General features: G+C 38.6%; 1 protein-coding gene across 7 annotated transcripts in view; it reads left to right on the top strand.

The window, feature by feature from the left end:
* ZGRF1 (zinc finger GRF-type containing 1) overlaps positions 1-22,122 on the top strand; it is an 87,344-nt gene that overhangs the window by 56,477 nt on the left and 8,745 nt on the right. For 5 of the 7 annotated variants that reach the window (XM_072623554.1, XM_072623555.1, XM_072623557.1 and 2 more), the window contains 7 exons: positions 2,153-2,230; positions 11,686-11,833; positions 15,907-16,034; positions 17,284-17,407; positions 20,565-20,741; positions 20,869-21,003; positions 21,799-22,060. In XM_072623554.1, the coding sequence (XP_072479655.1) occupies positions 2,153-2,230; positions 11,686-11,833; positions 15,907-16,034; positions 17,284-17,407; positions 20,565-20,741; positions 20,869-21,003; positions 21,799-22,060 (1,052 nt within the window). Of the gene's footprint in view, positions 1-2,152; positions 2,231-11,685; positions 11,905-15,906; positions 16,035-17,283; positions 17,408-20,564; positions 20,742-20,868; positions 21,004-21,798; positions 22,061-22,122 lie in introns of those variants that run through there. The other 2 variants (XM_072623556.1, XM_072623560.1) reach the window with 2 other exon arrangements.

The raw sequence follows: 22,122 nt of genomic DNA on the forward strand, positions 1-22,122 counted from the left end.
AAATGCAATAAAACTTCATGGATGCACCCTCACAGCAAACGTTGGCATCCAATAGACTATGTGATTGTAAAGAGAAGAGACAGACAAGATGTGAGAGTGACAAAGGCAATGTGTGGTGCAGAGTGCTGGACTGATTATAGACTTATCCTGTCCAAGCTAAATATTTACCTTCATCAGAAGTGCTGACCCCAAGACAAAATGACTACCAGAAGAATTAATGTCAACAAATCAGCGCTCTTCTCTGAGCATGAACAGTTTGCTGCTGACTTGGAGGGAAAAATGAGCCAACACAGAGCTAGCAACAGTAGAGCAGAAAAGGAGTGGGCAGCTTTCAGAGATTTGGTGCGCAGCACCGCATTCACTCATGTGGGTCAGAACACTCACACACACCAAGACTGGTTTGATGAAAATGATGGGGAAATACAGAAGCTGCTAAATGAAAAACGAGAACTGCACAGGATTTACCAGCAGGATAGTTCATCCACCTCCAAGAAGGCAGCATTTAATTCCATCAAAAGCACAGTACAAGCAAAGCTTAGAGGCAGGAGTCCTGGCTCAGTGAGAAGGCAGATGAAATCTTTCTCAGGATGTGGAAGGCATTTTGCCTCAAGAGACCACTGGGAATTTTTATCATTATTATTATTATTATTTTATTTATTTTCAAGTGTTCTACAATCACTGCCAGATCACTTAGATTTTTTTCCCCTCCCTGAGACAGCATACAATTTTATATAGGTTCTGCATATACATTCCTATTAAATACATTTTCACCTTAGTCATGTTGCATAGAAGAATTAAGAGGAATGGAAGAAATCATAAAACAAACCAAACGTAATACAAAAGAAAATGATCTGCTACATTCTGCGATTGAATTCCATAGTTCTTTCTCTGAATGTGCAAGGCATTTTGCCTTAAAAGACCACTGAGAATTTTTTAAGTTCTTGCATTGCAACCAGAAAAATTCCTCACACACTGGTTGTTGCTGTGCACAGAGTTCTCCTGGTTCTACTTCTTTCACTCAACATCAGTTCATATAAGTCTTCCAAGGCCTCTCTGAAGTCTTCCTGTTCATTGTTTCTCATAGCACAATAGTATTCCATTACATTCATTTACCACAATTTATTCAGCCATTTGCCAATTGATGGGCATCCCCTTGAGTTCCAGTTTTTGACCACCACAAAGAGAGCTGATATAAATATTTTTGTACATGTGGGACCCTTTCCCATTTTTATGATCTCTTGGGGATACAGTCCTAGAAGTGATGTTGCTGGGTCAAAGGGTATACACATTTTTGTAGCCCTTTGGGCATAGTTCCAGATTGCTCTCCAGAATGGTTAGATCAGCTCACATCTCCACCAACGGTGAATTAGTGTTCCAACTGTCCCACATCTTCTCCAACATTTATCATTTTCCTGTTTTGTCATGTTTGCCAATCTGAAAGGTGTGTGATGTGGTACCTCAGAGTTGTTTTGATTTGCATCTCTCTAATCAATAGTGATGTAGAGCTTTTTTTCATGTGACTATAGATCTCTTTAATATCTTCCTCTGAAAATTGACTGTTCATATCCTTTGACCATTTATCAGTTGGGGAATTCCCTTACATTCTTAATAACTGTATGAAGATGGCCAAGTTACTTTCTCAGCATTGGCTTTCTCTTTCGAAAACTGGCAACAGTGATAGCTATAACACTTGTCACAGTGGTTTGTAATAAAGATAAATCACTTTACTAATCTTAAAGCAATATTTGAATGTCATTAAGTATTACATAGCCAATTATATTTCAGTCTCAAAAGAAAAGTTTGACTAGGACTAATTATAGTGTGACTGGAAAAATGAGTTTATTTGCTGTAAACCGACATTAGAATCCTGTGACATGGATTTTGCTGTTGAACATTCTTAAATCAATTTTTAAAAGCCAGTAGCATCCTTGAAGTATTTTGTATTTATAACTTTTCACATCTGATTTCACTGAGGATACTTTTAATGACATGTACCTTCAATATAAAGTTGATTTAGATGACATTTAGTTTATATTTTAGTATCATAGAGTGACTTCTTGGGAGGCATTCACTTTAATTTTGCGGGGAGATATTTACTTTGTAATTCATTTCCAAAATGATCAGAATCTTACTTCTTGTCTTCCTTATATAGGCTACTCAGTCTTGGGTTTGATAAATTTATCAGAGTTGGGAGCATTAGAAAGATTTCCAAGCCGATTCTACCTTACAGGTAAGAATCTTTAGTTCTAGGACTTACAGTATTAGTCAATGAACCTTACACAATCTCCAGAAACATTGACTTAATTTTGTGCTTTTTAGAAGATAAAGGGAAAAAAGTCATGCTTCAGTGGATCTATAATCTCTCCTTGATGTGAATACTCCTTCTGAGGGTACAGATTGCAATTTATCCATTTATCATCTTAGGCAACTTTTATCCATGACCTCCTTAATTCCTTTTTTTAAAAAATTTTTAAAAATTATTTATTTTTTTATTAGTTAATTTTATTTGTTTTCAGTGTTCTACAATCACTACCATATAACTTAGATTTTTTCCCTCCTCCCTCCCCCTCATTTACCCCCTCCCTCCCTGAGACAGCATACAATTTCATATAGGTTCTACACGTACATTCCTATTAAATACATTTTCACTGTAGTCATGCTGTGTTGAAGAATGAAAATGAGTGGGAGAAGTCATCTAACAAACCAAAACGCAATACACACACACACACACATACACACACACACACACACACAAATGATCTGTTACAATCTGCGATTGAATTCCATAGTTCTGTCTCTGTATGTGGAAGTCACTTTGCCTTAAAAGATCATTGGGAATTTTTTTAAGTTCTTGCATTGCAGTGGAGTTGCAGGTCTACCAGAAGAAACTCTTGCACACTTTGGTCGTTGCTGTGCACAAAGTTCTCCTGGTTCTGCTCCTTTCACTTGGCATCAGATCATATAAGTCCTTCCAGGCCTCTCTGAAGTCTTCCTGTTCATCATTTGTTATAACACAATAGTATTCCATTACATTCATATACCATAATTTATTCAGCCATTCCCCAATTGATGGGCATCCCCTTGATTTCCAGTTTTTGGCCAGCACAAAGAGTGCTGATATAAATATTTTTGTACATGTGGGACCCTTTCCCATTTTTATGATCTCTTGAGGATATGGTCCTAGAAGCAATATTGCTGGATCAAAGGGTATGCACATTTTTGTAGCCCTTTGGGCATAGTTCCAAATTGCTCTCCAGAATGGTTGAATCAGCTCACAGCTCCACCAACAATGAATTAGTGTTCCAACTCTCCCACATCTTCTCCAACATTTATCATCTTCCTGTTCTGTCATGTTAGCCAATCTGATAGGTGTGATGTGGTCCCTCAGAGTTGTTTTGATTTGCATCTTTAATCAACAGTGATTTAGAGCATTTTTTCATGTGACTATAGATCTCTTTAATTTCTTCCTCTGAAAATTGCCTGTTCATATCCTTTGACCATTTATCAATTGGGGAGACCTCCATTATTCCTATAGAGGAGACCCATATAATGTAACTGGGACCCTGGCCCTTCATCTCTTAAACCTGATCTTGGTATCAGTGCAGTATGCGAACCAGCCATCTGTTATTTCTCACTTTTGCTACATGACCTCCATTTCTAGTCCTTTGTCAATTTGGTAATATTTTTTATACTTTTTCATGTACATACTTCACTGTTCTAACTACATTATAATCTATCTTTGCTCACCATGACTATCTCAAAAATGAGATAAAATTAAAACATTTTGATGTCCTGAAGTTTTGATTCCTCAAAAGTTGTGGTATTACATAACTCACAGCATTATACTATCACCAAAAGAACATTAGTTTCAGAAAGTTTGTATTTTGTTTCAGAAAGAAACTTGAGGTCATTGAAAGACCTGTATGGTTTCCTAAATGTAAATTTCATCCACTATCATATTCCTCTTTAATTTTGGGCCCCATTCATTGTGCATCTGCAGTGTCTGCCCTGGGCTGTCCATCCAGCTTAATATCTTATTCCAGACAATAGACATTCTGACAACCCACAGGAGAACCATATCTATTTCATATAGATATGAAAGGTTGAAGAATTCTACATTTTGCATGTGGTGAATTTCGCAAAATTTGGGACCTCAGAAATCAAACTTGTACCTGAATAAAAATCCTCTCTGATTTTTTTTTTAAAGGCCTTTAGTGATCAGGAAACTATTGCCTCATATTCTGGGAAAGTTTTAATTGTTAGGAATTCTTTCCTTACATCAAGACTACACCTGCCTCTCTGCAACTTTCATTCGCTGATCCTATGCTTCTGCCCTCTGGGCCAAGGTCTAATCCCTCTCCTGCATGATAATCCTTTACATTCTTTAAGATGCTGTTCCTTTTTCCAAATTATTTCATTAAAGGTCCTCCCTTCCCCCAGGATTATATTTAGTGTTTTTGACTGTTATTTTTGTCTATAAGTTTATATTCTTTGCCTTCTGCATTACAATATTCCAAGCTCTCTGCTCCTTAATAGATGTGGCTCCTATATTGTGTGTGATCCTGACTGTGGCTCCTTGGTAATCAAATTATTTCTTTCTGACTGCTTGAATTATTTTTTTTCTTTGATCTGGATTTTGGCCCTAGATTTTGGCCATAATATTCATGGTTTTTTTCCTCACTCTGTTTTATAGGTCATTTGTTTTTGCTATGTGATTCCTTATATTTTCTTCTATGGTTTTTTTTTTTTTTTACTGGGGCTTCAGTAAATCATCTTTAATCTGCTTACAGAGAGAATATTTGTGGAAGAAAATACTGTATTTTTTTTTTAATTAAACTTTTAACATTTATTTTCACACATTTTTGGGTTACAAATTTTCTCGCCTTTTTTCCCCTCCACCCCCCAGATCCAAGCTCCTCTATCCTCCCTCCCTGCCCTTGTCTCCATCTTCTCTTTTGTCCTGTAGGGCCGGATAGCTTTCTTGACCCCTTAACCTGTATTTCTTGTTACCCGGTGGTAATAACATTACATTTGGTCCTATCACTTTGAGTTCCAACTTCTTTGGCTCCCTCCCTCTCTACCCCTTCCCCTTGGAAGACAGGCAGTTCAATATAGGCCATATCTGTTTAGTTTTGCAAATGATTTCCATACTAGTTGTGTTGTATAGGACTAACTATATTTCCCTCCATCCTGTCCTGTCCCCCATTACTTCTATTTTCTTATGGTCCTTTCCCTCCCCATGAGTGTCGACCTCGGATTGCATTCTCCTCCCCCTGCCCTCCCCTCTATCCTCCCCCCCATCCTGCTTGTGCCCCTGTCCCCCACTCTCCTGTATTATGAGATAGGTTTTCCTATCAAACTGAGTGTGCATTATATTCTTTCCTTTAGTGGATTGTGATGAGAGTAGACCTAATGTTTTTCTCTTGCCTCCCCTCTTTATCCCACCACTAAGTCTTTTGCTTGCCTCTTTTATGAGAGATAATTTGCCCCATATAACTTCTCCCTTTCTCCTCCCAATATTTCTCTCTCACTGCTTGATTTAATTTTTTTTTTTTTAGTATGTGATCCCATCCTCTTCAATTCACTCTGTGCACTCTGTCTCTATGTATGTGTGCGTGTGTGCATGTGTGTGTGTGTGTGTACTCCCACCCAGTGCCCAGATACTGAAATGTTTCAAGAGTTATAAATATTGTCTTTCCATGTAGGAATGTAAACAGTTCAACTTTAGTAAGTCCCTTATGATTTCTCTTTGCTGTTCGCCTTTTCATGGTTCTCTTCATTCTTGTGTTAGAAAGTCAAATTTTCTTTCCAGTTCTGGTCTTTTCATCAGGAAAATTTGAAAGTCTTCTATTTCATTGAAAGACCATTTTTTTTCCTGAAGTATTATACTCAGTTTTGCTGGGTAGGTGATTCTTGGCTTCAGTCCTAGTTCCTTTGACTTCTGGAATATCCTATTCCATTCCCTTCTGTCCCTCAATGTAGAAGGTGCCAGATCTTGTACTATCCTGATTGTATTTCCACAATACTTGAATTGTTTCTTTCTAGCTGCTTGCAATATTTTCTCTTTCACCTGGGAATTCTGGAATTTGGCCACAATGCTCCTAGGAGTTTCTCTTTTTGGATCTCTTTCATGTGGTGTTCTGCGGATTCCTTGAATATTTATTTTGCCTTCTGGTTCTAGAATCTCAGGGCAGTTTTCCTTGATAATTTCATGGAAGATGATGTCTAGGCTCTTCTTTTGATCATGGTTTTCAGGTAGTCCCAGAATTTTTACATTGTCTCTCCTGATTCTATTTTCCAGGTCAGTTGTTTTTCCAATAAGATATTTCACCTTATCTTCCATTTTTCGAATCTGCGCGGTATGTTCTGAGATATCTATCTTTCTCGAAAAGTCCAAAGCATCCATCTGTATCATTCTAGATTTGAAAGATCTATTTTCTTCAGTGAGCTTTTGAATCTCCTTTTCCATTTGGTTATTTCTGCTTTTGAAAGCATTCTTCTCCTCATTGGCCCCTTGCACCTCCCTTGCCAGCTGAGTTAGGCTAGTTCTCAAGGTGCCAATTTCTTCAAGATTTTTTTGGTTCTCCTTTAGCAGGGAGCTGATCTGTTTTTCATGCTTCTCCCTCATCCCTCTCATTTCCCTTTCCAGTCTTTCCTCCACCTCTCTAACTTGATTTTCAAAATTCCTCTTGAGCTCTTCCATGGCCTGAGCCCATTGGGTGGGCTGGGACACAGAATCCTCGATTTCTGTGTCTTTGCCTGATGGCAAGCATTGTTCCTCCCCATCAGAAAGGAGGGGAGGAAGTGTTTTTTTCTCTCCGATAAAGTACCCTTCAATAGTTTTATTTCTTTTCCCTTTTCTTGGCATATTCTCCACCTAGTGGCCTGAACTCTGAATGTTCTCCTCACACCCACCTCGCCTCCTACTCCTCCCAGCCAGCGTTTGGGAGGACTGAGATTCAAATGCTGCTTCCCGCCTTAGGGCTTTTGGCGGGGGCAGAGCTGTTATTCAGTGTTAAATTAAGTTCAGGTGGTCAGGGGCAGGGCCGCCTCTCTGGCTCAATTCCCTCAGGCGGTTTATGCACAGACCTTCCACAATGGATCCAGGCTCCCGCCTGCTTGGAGATCCACCGTCCGCAACCTCTCAGTCCCCACCCCCCGGGGGGCCCGAGCCATGGGGGCACCTCACTCCCCTCTCAACCTGCGAAAGAGACTCTCTCACCTACCCCCGTCAGTCACCTGTTGGTGGGGGGGCCCGTGCTGCTGCTGAAGATCCCGCCTCTGGAGCCCTCTTAGGACTGTGCCTCTCAGAGCCACAGGTCCGGGCTGGGCTCCACGTCTGCAGCGCAACGGACCTTTTGCAAGAGGTTTGCAGGTCCCTCTGTGGGTGGGGGGACCCGCGTGGCCGCTGGAGATCCAGTCTCGCAGCCCTCTCGGATCTTCTTCCCACGTTGTCGCTGCCGTGGTAGGGCTGCTCTCTGCTTCTCGCCCCGGCGCCCAGTCCACGGCACAAAGGACCCCCCGCGAGAGGTTTGCAGATCTCTCCGGAACAGAAATCTCCCTCGCTCCAATATTCCGTGGTCTCCGGGTGCAGAATTCGCCCTGGGTTAGTCCCCTCTGCCGTTCTGTGTTTTGTGGGTTCGGAGCTATGTGTATGTGCGTCTTTCTACTTCGCCATCTTGGCTCCGCCTCTTCTATGGTTTTTCAGGCTTTTGGCTTTATTTTAATATTTCTTGTTGTCTGATGTAATCGTTGGCTTCTCTTTGGTCTATTCTAATTTTCTGAGAGTTTGTTGTTTAGATCAGGTCTTGTGCCTCTTGTGCCAAGTGGTTAATACCCTTTCGAGATCTTTCTTCCATAACTCTTATGCTTTTCCATTTCCCCCCACCACTCTCATTCCATTTATAAAAAACATTTTTCAGCTCTTTGTTTCACCTCTTCTAGGAATCCTAGTTGAATTGTAGCGCAAGCTGTTTTCCTTTGAGGTATTGCTCATAGGCATTTTTAAATTTTCTTCTTGTGAATTTGTATCTTGATTCTCCCTACCACCATAATAGCTTTTTAATGGTAAGATTCTCTTTTGTTTACTCATTCTTCTGGCCTGTGTCTTGACTTCAGGCTCTGTGCACTTCTGGAGGGAAGGTCTGGGCTTGTTCTGTTGCTGGTTTAGAAGGAGTATCGAGTGCTGTGTTGTGGTCATGGTCATGAACTCGGGAATAGGCTGGGAACTCTCAGAGTGGTCTGATACAGAGCAAAGTCTGATGGTTTATTCTCTGTTCTGAGCTCTGCAAGTTCCTGATCAGGGTTGGTGTCAAAGCGGCAGTACACATTGCTGGACTTAGCCACTCTCTGCCAGCTGGAAAGCTTTGATAGTTCATAGGGACAGAAATACAAGCTTCCCTTTGGAAGCCCCCTACCATGATTATTTTCCTTTAATTTCCATCTGGGCTAGAAGAACCAGGAACTCTCTCTATTCCTGAGCCTTGAACCACCCAGCTAGATTTGCTTCTCTTGGGCCTATGACCACTCCTTATTCCAGAATGCCACCCCAGGGGGCATTCTCAGTCCACCCTTACTCTGTTACCTGGAACTAGACAGTGGGTGACAGAAGAGCTCACTGGTACCTGTTCCTGCATACTACTGTAGTTTGTGGTGCCCTGGTTTTGATCTTGGACATCCTCTTGCCATGATACACAACCTCTCCCTGCCCTGGAATATTCCAAACTGTACTCCTGACCAGACCCAGTCATCAGGGTCTTTAGACCTCTCTGTCTGTCTCCCTATGCTGACCCAGCCCAGAAATCATTACTGACTGATTTTTTTCTCAGATTATTCGCTATCAGAATTTGGTCTAGTATGTTTTCTAGATCTGTTTGGAAGAGGTTTTTTGTTTGTTTGTTTGCCAGGGGGGGGTAGGGCAGAGTACTTACTGTAGTTTGTAGAATTTAAAAGTTCAAGAAATGTAATTTCTAGGTAATTAGTCATTTTATTAATAATGCCATCATTTTAAATAAAAGGTCAGTGGCATTCTCAAATGCCAAAGACAGTAATGGTGGCAGGCTTGTGGCTTCTATGTCCTTGAAAGAGGGGTGTTCCTGAGGGTGGCAGTTAGCTCTGATTGGTTAACAGTTAATGAGAGAATGAATATTACAGTGAGGGGCTGAGAGACTACTCCTATACTGAGAACTTGAGCAGTCTAGACAGAGAATCTGTGTCCCCCACCAAAGCCTAAGCAAAAGGGAGCTTCCCCTTAGACCTAGTTGGGTGGAGCAGCAATACCCAGACTGAGGGGATATTAATCCTCTTTTCTATCAGCCCTGTCCTCTAGAGATTGGACAGGGAAATAGGATGGGGGAAAAAGAGCTTGGGTCTCCCCAACTGCATTAATTGGCTAGAGATTGGGCAAGGAAGTAGGATGGGAAAAAAACCTGAATCTTTCCAATTTTAATAATCAACTAGTAATTAATTGGCTAATAATTAAATTAATAATAATTTGCTAATAATTAAAATTTAATAATTTTAACGATATGAGAGAGAAATAATAATTTCTCTCAGCTTCCTGCTGCTCTTCCATTTGGCTCTGCCCTCCCTGATGGTGTTTTTAATACTACTTGCTTATATGTCATTTTTGGTAATGCCTTCTTATAACCACCATACGTCTTTCTGTTGTCCTTTGCCGTTTTGATTTTTCTGAGATCTTGGCATTAATTGTCCTGAAAATATTTAAATGGCATTTATTAGCTGATTGCTTCACCACTTCAGAAATATATCCCAACACACTATTCTCCTATTCATTGATTTGGGGCCAGGTTCATTGTCTGTCTGTGATACCTATGCAATATATATGAACTCCAACAAAAATGAACATCGAGCTACATGTTATTCTATGGCTAACATGCATTCTTCATCTACTTAATTTTTTCCTCTTTGGATTACTAGATTAATTTCCTTTTAAGTACCTATGGATCTCATTGAAGAGGCCCTGTGATACTGTGGGGCTTGATACAATAAATGTAACATTATTCATGAACAGGAACATCTGGCGGACCTTACCATCAACATTAAGGCCATTTTCTATTTGGACTTTGCCCCTCTTGGCTTCCTGGGCTGTCCAGGATAGTGATAAACATCTCCAGCAAGCACGTTTTCCTTTTTTTTTGTGCCTTCCTTACTTGGAGGTTTGTTGAAAAAAGTTCTTTGTATTCTCTGCTTTTTTGAGAGGATCTGATAGGTCTTAGCGTATATTTGCAGACAGATATCGAGGTAGAACTTTAAAGGCCTAATTTTATCTACATTAAAAATGCCTTTTAAAAAAGTAATCCACAAATACACACAATTGGATTTTTGATTCTTTCTCTCAGTTACTTATGTGACAGTGAAGATGTGAATTACCCTGGATAATCCACTGGAAAGCCTGCTTTTTCCTTTCACATATTTTCATCAAGGTTACTCTTGACATATACATGGACATTTCTTATAAATATTTTATATAATTTTCAGTATTTTTATAGATAAAATAGGCACATGGGTCAGGAGTTACTAATGTCTTCACTATTGGCTTTTCTGGATGATAAAACAATATTTCCTAATCTTTTGAAATATTTCCCCTCTTTTAGATGTATTTAAAATCACTCCTTGACTAGCTTTAAAATTTTGGCAGTTCTAGGCTAGATTTCTTCTGTGTATATTTGGTCATGTTCTTCTCAGCATCTTTTTTTTTTTTTTTGAGTGCTAAGTCTACTTTTTCATAAAGCACATGAAGTACCCATGAGTTGAGTCTAAATGTGAGGGTTTCACTGTCACTGAGGTTGAAAACAGATCATAAGATCCTAGATTTAGAGCTGGAAGGGAGGTCATCTAGTCCAGCTACCTCATTATACAGATAAGGAAATTCAGACCCAGCGATTTGAAGTGATATGTTTAAAATCACAATTATAGTAAGTGGTCAGGATTTGAACCATGGCTGTACTCTTTCTCCTTTACTGTGCTACTTAGATAGGTTACTTGTTAAGGCTAGAAAATCTGTTCCGTTTTGCATGATCCTTCCCACTTCATTTGTAAATGCTCTTGGAATGATCTGACTTAATTAGTCTTGTACTTCGGTTTTGACTGACTCTTTTTCTTTTCCTGCTTTTCTCAGTTTTAGAGGCAAAGCTTTTGGAAATTGGATAATTCTTTTCTCCAAAATGTTTTGGAGATGAACATTTTAATACTGTGTTGCCCTTAGCTTCCACCTTGCTCTACTTATCAAGATTTTTTGAATTAAAAAATTCTTAACTCAGTATTTTCATCTCTGCTGCTGATTGTTTAATCAGTGTAGAAGTCCGTATGCCATTCTCAGACACCATCTTCTTAGCCAGTTATGCTCTTCCCAGATACTTTTTTTTTCTCTTCCTAAGGCTCTACCCTTTCAGTCAGCAGCAGTGATAAAAACTCTGTCTGCTCTCCTGGGGGCTTCAGTTTCTTGCCCAATACTTTATAATTTCCAGAAATGCTACCTAGGTTCCTTCTGGTGGCATCATTCAGTCCTACTCAGATCACTGCAAGTGAGCAGTGGTTACCAGGTTTGACAAGTCTTGGAAGCTCTCTGTCACATCCCAGATATGTGCCCTGGAAAGGCAACTGACTTCCTTATCACTGATATAGAAACTTAATAATAATATTGTGTTAATTTTTTCCATTAAGTTTGCATGCCGGCGTAGGAAATGAAAATGAGCAATTAAAGGAGCTACACTCACTGATGAAAGAAGACCTGACACCTGTAGAAAAAATATATGTGAGAAAAAGTATCGAACAACATAAACTGGGCACCAACAGAGCTTTGCTGAAGCAGGTACCAGACAGTCAAGAAGCATATATTAAGTAATTACTGTATGTTAGACATCGAGGCTGCAAAACCAAAATGTATGTAGACATTTCTCAAACATTTTGTTAAATTGTTTTTAATGTAGTATTTTAAAATTTCTATCGATAAAAATTTCCTTTTAGTTTTTCTTATGAACCCCCAAAGCAGTCCATTATACTGCATAGTAGGAAATATTTTTGTATTCATTGAATAATACTGTTATTCAATTTACAAACTAGTGAGGTAAGAAAAATAGATTCATTTCACTGATTATATGAGATGGGGAAAAGTTCTCCCCTTAAAAACATAGGCCAGACATTTAAGACACCATATTTACCTCTGATGAGAGGATATCTGTTCTCCAGTACATGAATACATTATCATTCATCTCCTTAAAAGAATGTTTTGAAAACATAGTTTTCTTTAAGCTATGCAACACTTGTATAGCTGCACATAACATAAAACACCCCATTGCATACCCTCTATTTTCTATATAGCCCTGGTTCTTGTCTGTTCTTACCAAGTGTCTCTGGTTTCTGTACTCCCCTCCCCCATACCCCAGTATCAGCTTATCACAGCTAACTCCTTCCCAACCCTCCTTCCCCTTGTTAGATATGTGATGGAGATGGATTTGACAAGATTTGGCAATTGATTGGATATTAGGCGTGAGAGAAATGGAAGACTTGAGCTTGACTTAGAGACTGTGAGGCTGGGTGACTAGGAGGATGGCAGGGCTCTCCCTGAAGGTAGGATGTTACATTTGATATGGCCATAGGACATGCAGGCAGTTGGTATTGTGGGACTGGAGCTCAGGAGAGAAATGAACATACAGATCTGAGTTTTGTCTTCATGAAAATGATAATGGGATCCTGTGAGATCAAGAGAGAGAATAGAAAAAGAAGAGAATCCCACCTAGGATGGAGCTCTGAGAGTGGGACATGTGTGATGTTCTTACAGAGGAGACTGAGAAGTCATAAAATCTAGAAGGAAGCAGTGTCACAAGCTCAGGGAGAAGAGTGGTTCTGAGAAATTCTGAAACCTTTCCTTTTAACTTAGATACACTACCCAAGGAGTCCAGCCCATTTCAGGCATTTTTCTGTTTTTCCAACAGAGACAAGTTTGAACATAGCTTGTATGATCCAAGAGCTCCAGGCCGTTAGTTGTGACCGTTCCCGGGTAGGGATAAGCTAGAAAAGGTTAGCTTTTGGCCTCCCAAGTCATCTTCGTTTGAAAAGAGCTAACATCCAGCCTTCTGATCATAGTTGCCCAGCTCTCCAGGATCTTGCAGAAGAAAGTCTAAATAATAAGGCAGTTGTAACTAATCCATACCTGGCAGCTGTGGAATAGGGATGAGAAGAGGATAAGGACTTGGTGCTCCTAGAGCCATGAACATCTCTGCTGTTGATGTTCTGTCAGAGAAACCATGGCTTCCAGGGGCGCCCTAGGTCTTCATGGATCAGTCTTCGCAGAAATGTTTCTCTTACATCTGCCCCCGGAAACATTTAAATTAGCTCTGCAAATATGAAATTGACACGTGCTAGCTCGACCACCAAGACGTGATCAAGCTTCAGCTATGCATGAGTGTAGTATCCATGCTAAGTTTATGCTGTAACTGAAAAAAAGCATTTAGCAAAGCTCAGAATGAGCTGAGGCTGGTGAGGGACACAAAGGACAACAAGATTTTTTAAAACATATTGAGAGAAAAGCAGGATTAAAGAAGGGATAGGAGTTTTGTGCAGGTGTATAGGACAGTGAGAACTAAAAATAGAAATGAGAGTAGGTCATTTTGTGCTTTACCTTGGTTTTCTCTGCCAAGAAGAGTGAACTTTGCACTGAAGATGATTTAAAAAAAAAAGACTGGGAGGAAGTTGGTGCCTGAGAGACAATAAGAGAGCACTTTGTTTTCCTCGATAAATTCTAGTCCCCTGGTCCAGATGTACATCCTCAGGTACTGAGAGAACTGACAGGTATGATTTTTGAGCCACTGCTGGTCATATCTGGAAGATCATGGAAAATGGGAAAGGTGCCACGAAATTGCAGAAGGATAAATGTCCTGATTGTCAACAATAAGAAGAGAATAGGATCTATCAGCTTTTGACCAGTGAACTTGACTTCAGTCTTTGGGGAAATTTAGGACAGATCATTAAAGGGAAGGTTGGTGAACATTTAGAAAAGGATTAGAAAGAGCCATCACAGTTTCATTAGCAGGTTGTGCCAGATTAACCTTACTTCATTTTTAACAGGATTCCTAAACTGGTCCAGGAGGAAAATGCTATAGATACAGTTTACCTAGATTTTAACAAAACATTTGATAAAATCTCTCATATTCCTGGGGAGAAGATGCAAGTCTAGATTATAATAGAATTAGATGGATCCGTACCTGGTTGGATGGTCAGACTCAAGGAATAGTTATTAACATTTCCATGTCAGCAGTGGAGTACCCTAGGGATTCTTGCTTCATCCCGTGCTGTTTGACATTCTTATCAGTGATTTGGATAAAAGCATAGGTGTCACACTCAGCTTTGCAGATGGCACAGAAGTGGGATGGCTGGCTAGAAGTGGATGACTCCAAAAAGATTCTGACTGAAAGAGCAGAACTATCCAACTCAAGATCCTCATTCTGCAAAAGTCTCTGGTGTTCTAAAAACAGATTAAAATGGAACTGGGAAATGTTTAACAAGATAAATAAAGTTCACATGTAGCCATCGGGAATCCCATTCCACTTGAGTTTGATGCCAATAGACTAGAGCATAGGGTTCAATCAAATAGGATGAAATCTGTCAGGGAGAAGTCCACAGTTTTGCACTTGGATTAAAAAAAATTATTCTATGATTATTAGAAGGGGTAGGCATGTTAGAAGGAAGGTTGTCTGAAAAATATACAGAGGTTTTAGTGGAATGCAAGCTCCATATGAATGGGATGTGGCAGCCAAAACAAGCTAATGTGAACTTGAGACTACAATGGGAACTTGGCTTCCAGTAGTAGAGAGGTGACAGCCCCATGCACATCAAGGTGGCTGAGGGCCTGGAGTCTGTGTTAAAGAACTAGAAATGTTTAGCCTGAAAAAGAGAAGGCTGGAGGTGGGGAGGGAGAAGGAGGCATGAGAGAATCCTCAAGTATTTGAAGGGGGAAGGATTAGGCTGGTTCTGTTTGGCTCGAGAGGACAGAACCAGGAGCAGCAGATGCAAATTGCAGAAGCACATTAAGCTTGATGTCAGGAAAACTCCATAAATTGTGCTTTACAGAAGTAGAATGGTCAGCCTCAGGAGAGAGTGAGTTTGCCTTCCTTGAAAGCCTTCAAGCAGAGATTGAAAGACCGTTTGTCAGTATGTTAGGATGGAGATTCCTTTTGAGTGCAGAATGGACTACTTGGAATGCTGAGGATTCTGTTAAATTTACAGATTATCTTTCTCTTTCCAAAGGGTAAATATAAATGTGGTCAAGATTAATGCTTTGATCAGAGGTTTTCCCCTGTGTAAGTAGTCTCTGAATCTAGAAGCCTGGAGTGAAATTCAGGACTATGTGGGATTCACATTTACTTACAAAATATAATTTCTCTCCCACCCCTCCTTTTATTTATTAATATTAAGTATTGGCCTATAATCAATACAGGTTGTTATATTAAAATTCCAAACAATGCACTGGTTTATTTGAATTGTAAATAAAGAATAATTCATGAACTTAATTACTCTTCTCTATTGAAAATTTAAACCTGGGGAAGGGGAGAATTATGCATTCAGCTACATTTGAAAGGCTAAAACATTTGTGATATTTCATATTTGACATTTTTGATGTCATTATTCTAAATTCTAATATCCTTCCCATTCTTATTAGTAGTTCTATGAATTAAGTAGCAAACAATCCTGTTTTTTCCGTTTAAACTGTGGAGATAAGGAAACATTGGGAACTTTAATGAGCTGGTCCAGATTTCAGATTGTCATTTACCACTCTTAGATTAGAACTCTGATTCTGCCCTATAGGACAGTTTTTGGTAGCCTTTTAGTAATGCTTAACTGTCAGTACTTTCCAACTAACAAAAGAATAATTTTTTTGAAATACAGGTACAAGTAGTTGGAATAACCTGTGCAGCCTGCCCATTTCCATGCATGAATAATCTTAAGTTTCCTGTAGTTGTATTGGATGAGTGCAGCCAGATGACAGAACCTGCTTCACTCTTGCCCATTGCAAGGTAATTAAATTTTTCTGTTTAAAAAAAAATGGCTTTAAAATCCCACAATCATGAAGATTCTTAGCGATTCAAATCCCATCAATTAACTATTTTTTAAGCGGAAAATTGGTAAAGAAAATGATTATTTTTTAAATGAAAGAAGAAAAACACTTCCTCTGTTCCTCAGAAGTTGGTCCAGATAAACTTTATGAAGTACCATCTAGGTCTAATTTTCTGAGAAATCTCAGTTTTTTTACTAATAACTATCAGATTGTAACAGAGATAGACTGTTTTCTACTGAGGGATGAGAAGGAGAGGCAGCATGTAAGAGTGCAAGGAGTAATGGCATTCACATTGGAAGACCTGCCTTCAGATCCCACCTGACATTACCTGTGAGATCTCAGGGAATGCTGTCAGCCTCCCATGGCCTCACCTTCTTCAGTTTGTGAAATGAAGGGATAGAACTAGATGATTCCTGAACTTCCTTCCATGTCCAGCTCTATCATCGCTGATCCTAAGTCAGACTAAGGATTCCCCTTCTCTGAGAGGGTGTTCTCCCATTCCACAGCTTTAACTTTATTCTGGTTTTGAGGCTCCAGAGCGGTGATTCTCACCTTATTTGTGGGACATGATGGGCCTGTTCTCAGAAATTTAAACGTATAAAATATATAGGAGTACAAAGGAAGCCAGTCATATTGAGCTACAGCTATCAATATATTAAAAAGACAAGTTCATGAACTTCTAGTTAAGAACCCCTGTATCAGAATAAGGAAAAACAACTGGATAGTAAATAAAAGTTGTCTCTTTCTTCATAAACTTAACTCTCTATATATAATGTGTGTCTATGCATATATGTGGGTACATGTGTGTATACACATTTGCATATTGCATATATATACATATATTGACTGTGTGTGTATATGTATACACACACACACACACACACATATATATATACATCAGTGTAGACAATGCTGATTAATATAATCAGAACATGCTTAAAGTGCAGAGTCAGCTCGGAATAAGGAAGAAATCACAGGTGGGTAATGTTTGTCTAAAACCAGGAAAATCTTTTCATAAAGCATTTGATAGAATGCTGCTGTGCGCATGTGTGTGTATCCTAAGAAAGCCAAACCAATCAAAGCTACATGGATTTTGGGCTAAATGAATGTGAATTATCTATTCCTTCATTGCTTTAATTAGTTTTAGAGACATCTTTTTTCAGTCAGCTAGATTTAAATTTTATGATTTTTTGAAATTTTTGTTTTAGGTTTGATTGTGAAAAACTAATTCTAGTTGGAGATCCCAAACAGCTACCCCCTACCATTCAGGGTTCCGAAAGTGCCCATGATAGTGGGTTGGAACAGACTCTCTTTGACCGGCTCTGCTTAATGGTATGTAAAATTAACATTCTCCAAAGTAATTTTGGGCATAATATACAACTTTTGTGAAGGAACTTATATTTGGGAAAACAAAATACTCCATGTGAAAAAGCACACTTACAAAAGCAATGTAATGAGTGCTGATTCAGATAATATAAGCTAAATGCTTATGTGAAGACTCATCCCAGAATACAAGAGAATCACAGCTGGATGGGTCATGTTGTATAATAGCAGTAAATCTTAATAGAAAACACTTCACTACACCAGTAGGTAGATAGATGATAGATAGGTAGATAGATAATAGATAGATGATAAGATAGGTAGATAGATAGATAGGTAGATAGATAAATAGATAGATGGATAGATAGATAGATGATAGATAGATAGTGGATAGGCACATTTTTACAGTGACAGTACCGATCTGAAGCGTGCATTATTCTTATTTGTTAACATCTGGTCCAGCATAGACTTCTGCTGTTCATATTGAAGCACATAGTATTTTAAGTAGAAAATATCTTTTTCAAATGAAGTAAATCACAAAGAATACAACTTGTTTCTTTTTTTTTCTGGACCTAGTACGATGCCTTACACATTGAATAAAAGAAATTTAGCCCAAAGAAAAACTTTACCTGGTGATGAATTATGATGTCTACATTAAATAGTATTTTGGAGTTACTTTACAAAGGCTAGAAACAATGCTTAGCACATAGTAGATGCTGTGTGATAGGCAGTACAAGCCTCACCTTGACCATGACAGGAAAGGAATTCCCTTCCACTGGGACACAAACATCAAACCCAGGAGTCCTAGTTAGGCCTCCTAAACAGATGCCTAAGAATGTAAGGGGCATCACAAGAGGGGAATTCCCTGATTGAGGCATGAGGTTCAGGCTCTCAGCCCTTTCTGTCTTTGGTGAAGGCAGGAGCTCCTGCCTGTGAAGATGGAGCTGCTGAGTATCCTCATCCCAGGCCTGGTTAGCAGCTTAGAGATCTAAAGGGAAAGGGCTTCCTGGTAGATGAAGCACAATCAATGGACCATCCCGGCCAATATTATGACTCCAACAGTGACATGCCAAGGATTGTTTGAAGGGGGGTCGGTATCTCCTATAACTTCAACTTCCACTGCATGAATTATCCGTTAGGGTGCTTTTCTCCCATGAATTTATCTAAACTTTTCTTCAGTCTCTTTGTTTCCACCTTCTGTCACTTTTTGTGGATCACGAATTCCTTAGGTTTATCAGCTGTGTAAAATGTGCCCTAAAATTAATTCTAAGCTTCAGGTATTGTTCTCTAATTGGTGACTCCATTCCCACATCCTCATAGATTTTATGAACTTGAATCTTATCCCTTTGTAGTCTTTGTCTCTCTAGAGTTGAATCCTAATTTTTTTCAGTCTCATATAGAAATCTCTTTTTATTACTTTTAATTGCCCAATCCTTGCCATCTCTGTTAATATTCAGCCAACATTTACTAATCACCTATTTTCTTAGGTACTGAGGGATATAGAAAGATAAATAGAACATGATCCTTGTCCCCAAGGAGCTTAGAAATCAAGTAGAAGAAATATGACGTATATGTAAACAATTAATACTACAAAAAAGGAAAATAGTAAGCCCATAAGGGAATTACAAAGAAAGTGTTATGAGAATGTTCAGGTTAGAAGAGATACTTTCAGCTTGAAGGATAAGGAAAGTTTTCATGGAAGAGATCATATTTAAAATTCAGCTTGAAGATTAGGTAGATTTTTAGCAGGTGGAAATCACTGGCAAAAGAGGCTAGCCATAGATAACTTGCTTATGTTTTAAAACTCATATGCTTAATAACCTTTTGAAATCTTCATTTATATATTCAACATTATTGGTATTTTCCCCAATATTTGTAAATTGCTAAATACAAACAGTTCTGCCACCAGTCCCTAAAGGACCTCAGTATTAACACTTCTCTACTCTCAGAAATATCCATTTAATCCTATCCTTTGTTTCTAATCTTTAAGACATTTATTTATGACCTTGCTGAATGGGATGGAATAACATACAATTCCCTCAAATCTCAGGATAGCTCTGTTTTTCAGAGCCTTTAAGATGGAACTTAATCAAAGGCTTTTTTGAGACATTAAAGTAATGTCTTTTGTTGCTGCTGTTCAACCATTCCATCATGTCTGGTTTCTCATGACCCCATTTGGGGTTTTCGTGGCAGAGATACTGGAGTGGTTTACCATTTCCTTTTCTAGCTCATTTTTTACATAAGGAAACTGAGGCAAACAAGGGTTAAGCGACTTGCCCAGGGTCACACAGCTAGTAAGTGTCTAAGACCAGATTTGAACTCAGGAAGAGGAGTCTTCCTGACTCCAGGCTTGGCACTCTATCTACTAAGCCACCTTGCTGACCCAAAGGAATATCTACTGACTCCCTTTTACCCTTCAAAGAAATGTGTCTGATTACTGAGGTATATTTTTCTCATATAGAAACTGTTGCCTTTCCCCTAATAGGTTATGCTTGCTTATATATTCATTAGCCCTATATTTGTTAATATGGAATATTTTAAAAGCTCTTCAAAATGCTTTAATATTATTTCAGAACTATTTTCACATAGATTTCTAAGAGTATTTAAGACAGATTAGGAATTCCATTATACTTCTCAAGTATAATGATGTTTTTAAGCCTGAAGCAGTTGGAATCTTGATTTTATGATTTATAAAAAGAATTCACTTCCAGCAGTGTTATTGTGGAAAAACTTCTCTACCATAAACTGAGAAAGAAAATGGTTTACTGAATTACTTTTTCTGTTGTCCATAATTTTTTTTCCTAAGGATCACTATTCAAATTTTGGCCCAGGTTAACTTCCCTTAGCATATGAAAACAACACCAGATAAGATTTATTAGATTTTATTGGATTTATTATTTATTGGATTTATTGGTCTAAAATAGAAATATTTAAATTCTGTAGTTTGGGAGAATTATATAATTTTCTTGTAGAAATATTTTCTGTTAACATCTTTGATTTTCAGTATTTGTTTATTTGACATTATTTAACTCTTAACCCACCTAATAGCACATCTGGCAATTTAAAAATTCCTTTTAATATTATTGTTCCTTTTAATTGGAAAAAAAATAAATATGTTGGTTTTTTTTTTCTTTTACCTATCTTGTTTTTCCATATTTAAACTCAATAGGGTCACAAAGCAATCCTACTGAGAACTCAATACCGTTGTCACCCTGCCATCAGTGCTATAGCAAATGACCTCTTCTATGAAGGACATTTAATAAATGGCATTTCAGAAATTGAGAGGAGTCCTTTATTGGAATGGTTGCCAACTCTGTGTTTCTATAATGTCAAAGGAATTGAACAGGTAAATAATTTTAATTTCTAACAGAGACTAGGTTCTTACAGCTTTTTTTTTAATCTCCACAAAATTTTGCTTATAAAATTTGTTGGCCTTTCATGGAGAGTAATTTAAGACCCGTTTCCTGTTCCAGATTGAAAGAGATAACAGTTTCCATAATGTGGCAGAAGCTGCTTTTACACTCAAGCTTATTCAATCACTGATTGCAAGCGGAATAGAAGGATCCATGATTGGGGTGATAACATTATACAAATCACAGATGTACAAGGTTTGTGTTACACTCTTAGCCAGATGTGACCATAAAACCTTCTTGTTTGGCATTTTTATTTTATACTAATTTTCCATCTTTGGTTTTTAAAGTCCATTGTTACTTACAGAATTATAACTAAAATGTTCTGGTTTTGGTCTGAATGGTCTGGCTTTTTGTCTGTTTAATTAAATGTAAGTCTAACAAGGTTTAATTAAATTCATTTTACAGCTGTTACAAAAAGAATGCAAATAAACAAATTAGAGAGGAGAGAGTGTGGTGCATGCTTTGTGTTTTGAAACAGATGGTATTGAATTTGTTTTAAAAAAATGGGCTTTATTATTACATTTCAGCAGCAAATCAAGGATAGACACTACATATTAATGTATACACGTTGAAGTACTTGTTAAAAATCTGTTTTCATCTGTGGTGTGTCCATCTGCCCCAAATTTGTACATCCAGAAAAATTCTATTATCAATGGATGAGTGATTGGTTCTGTTTTGTCTTGGAATTAGTATTGTTTGCCCTGCTAATAATTCAGAAGTGATTTAGCCAAAATAAGTTAGGGTTGCAAAGGGATAAAGAATTACAAATTGTCGACCCCTGGCTGGAAAAACCGAAAGCTTGTGCTTGAGCATTTGCACCCAACAGCCACAGGGTTTTGTGATCTGTGCTCAGCCAGCACGTGCTTCAAGAATGTTTCTCTGGTAGGCTGAGCATGAGCAGAGTTCTTCAGTGTCCTAACTGGAGACATCAAAGAGTAGCCCCCAAAACAAGGACCTTTGAAAGAACAATCAATCTTCTCTCTTCTGTAGCTTTGCGCTCTCTTTGGCACCGTGCAGTGTGACCACCCTGACCTCAAGGCCGTCCAGGTGTCCACCGTTGACGCTTTTCAGGGTGCAGAGAAGGAGATCATCATCCTGTCCTGTGTCAGGACAAAACAAGTTGGATTCATTGACTCAGAAAAGAGAATGAATGTCGCTCTGACACGAGGGAAAAGACACTTGTTGATTGTGGGGAATTTGGACTGTTTGAAGAAGAACAGACTGTGGGGGCAGGTGATCCAGCACTGTGAAGGTAGAGTGGAAATGGGAAAAATTTAACAATATTGAATTAAACTTGTGTTCTGAAAGATTTTT

Source organism: Notamacropus eugenii, chromosome 7 (assembly GCF_028372415.1).
Source record: "Notamacropus eugenii isolate mMacEug1 chromosome 7, mMacEug1.pri_v2, whole genome shotgun sequence".
Classification (NCBI taxonomy): Eukaryota; Metazoa; Chordata; class Mammalia; order Diprotodontia; family Macropodidae; genus Notamacropus; species Notamacropus eugenii.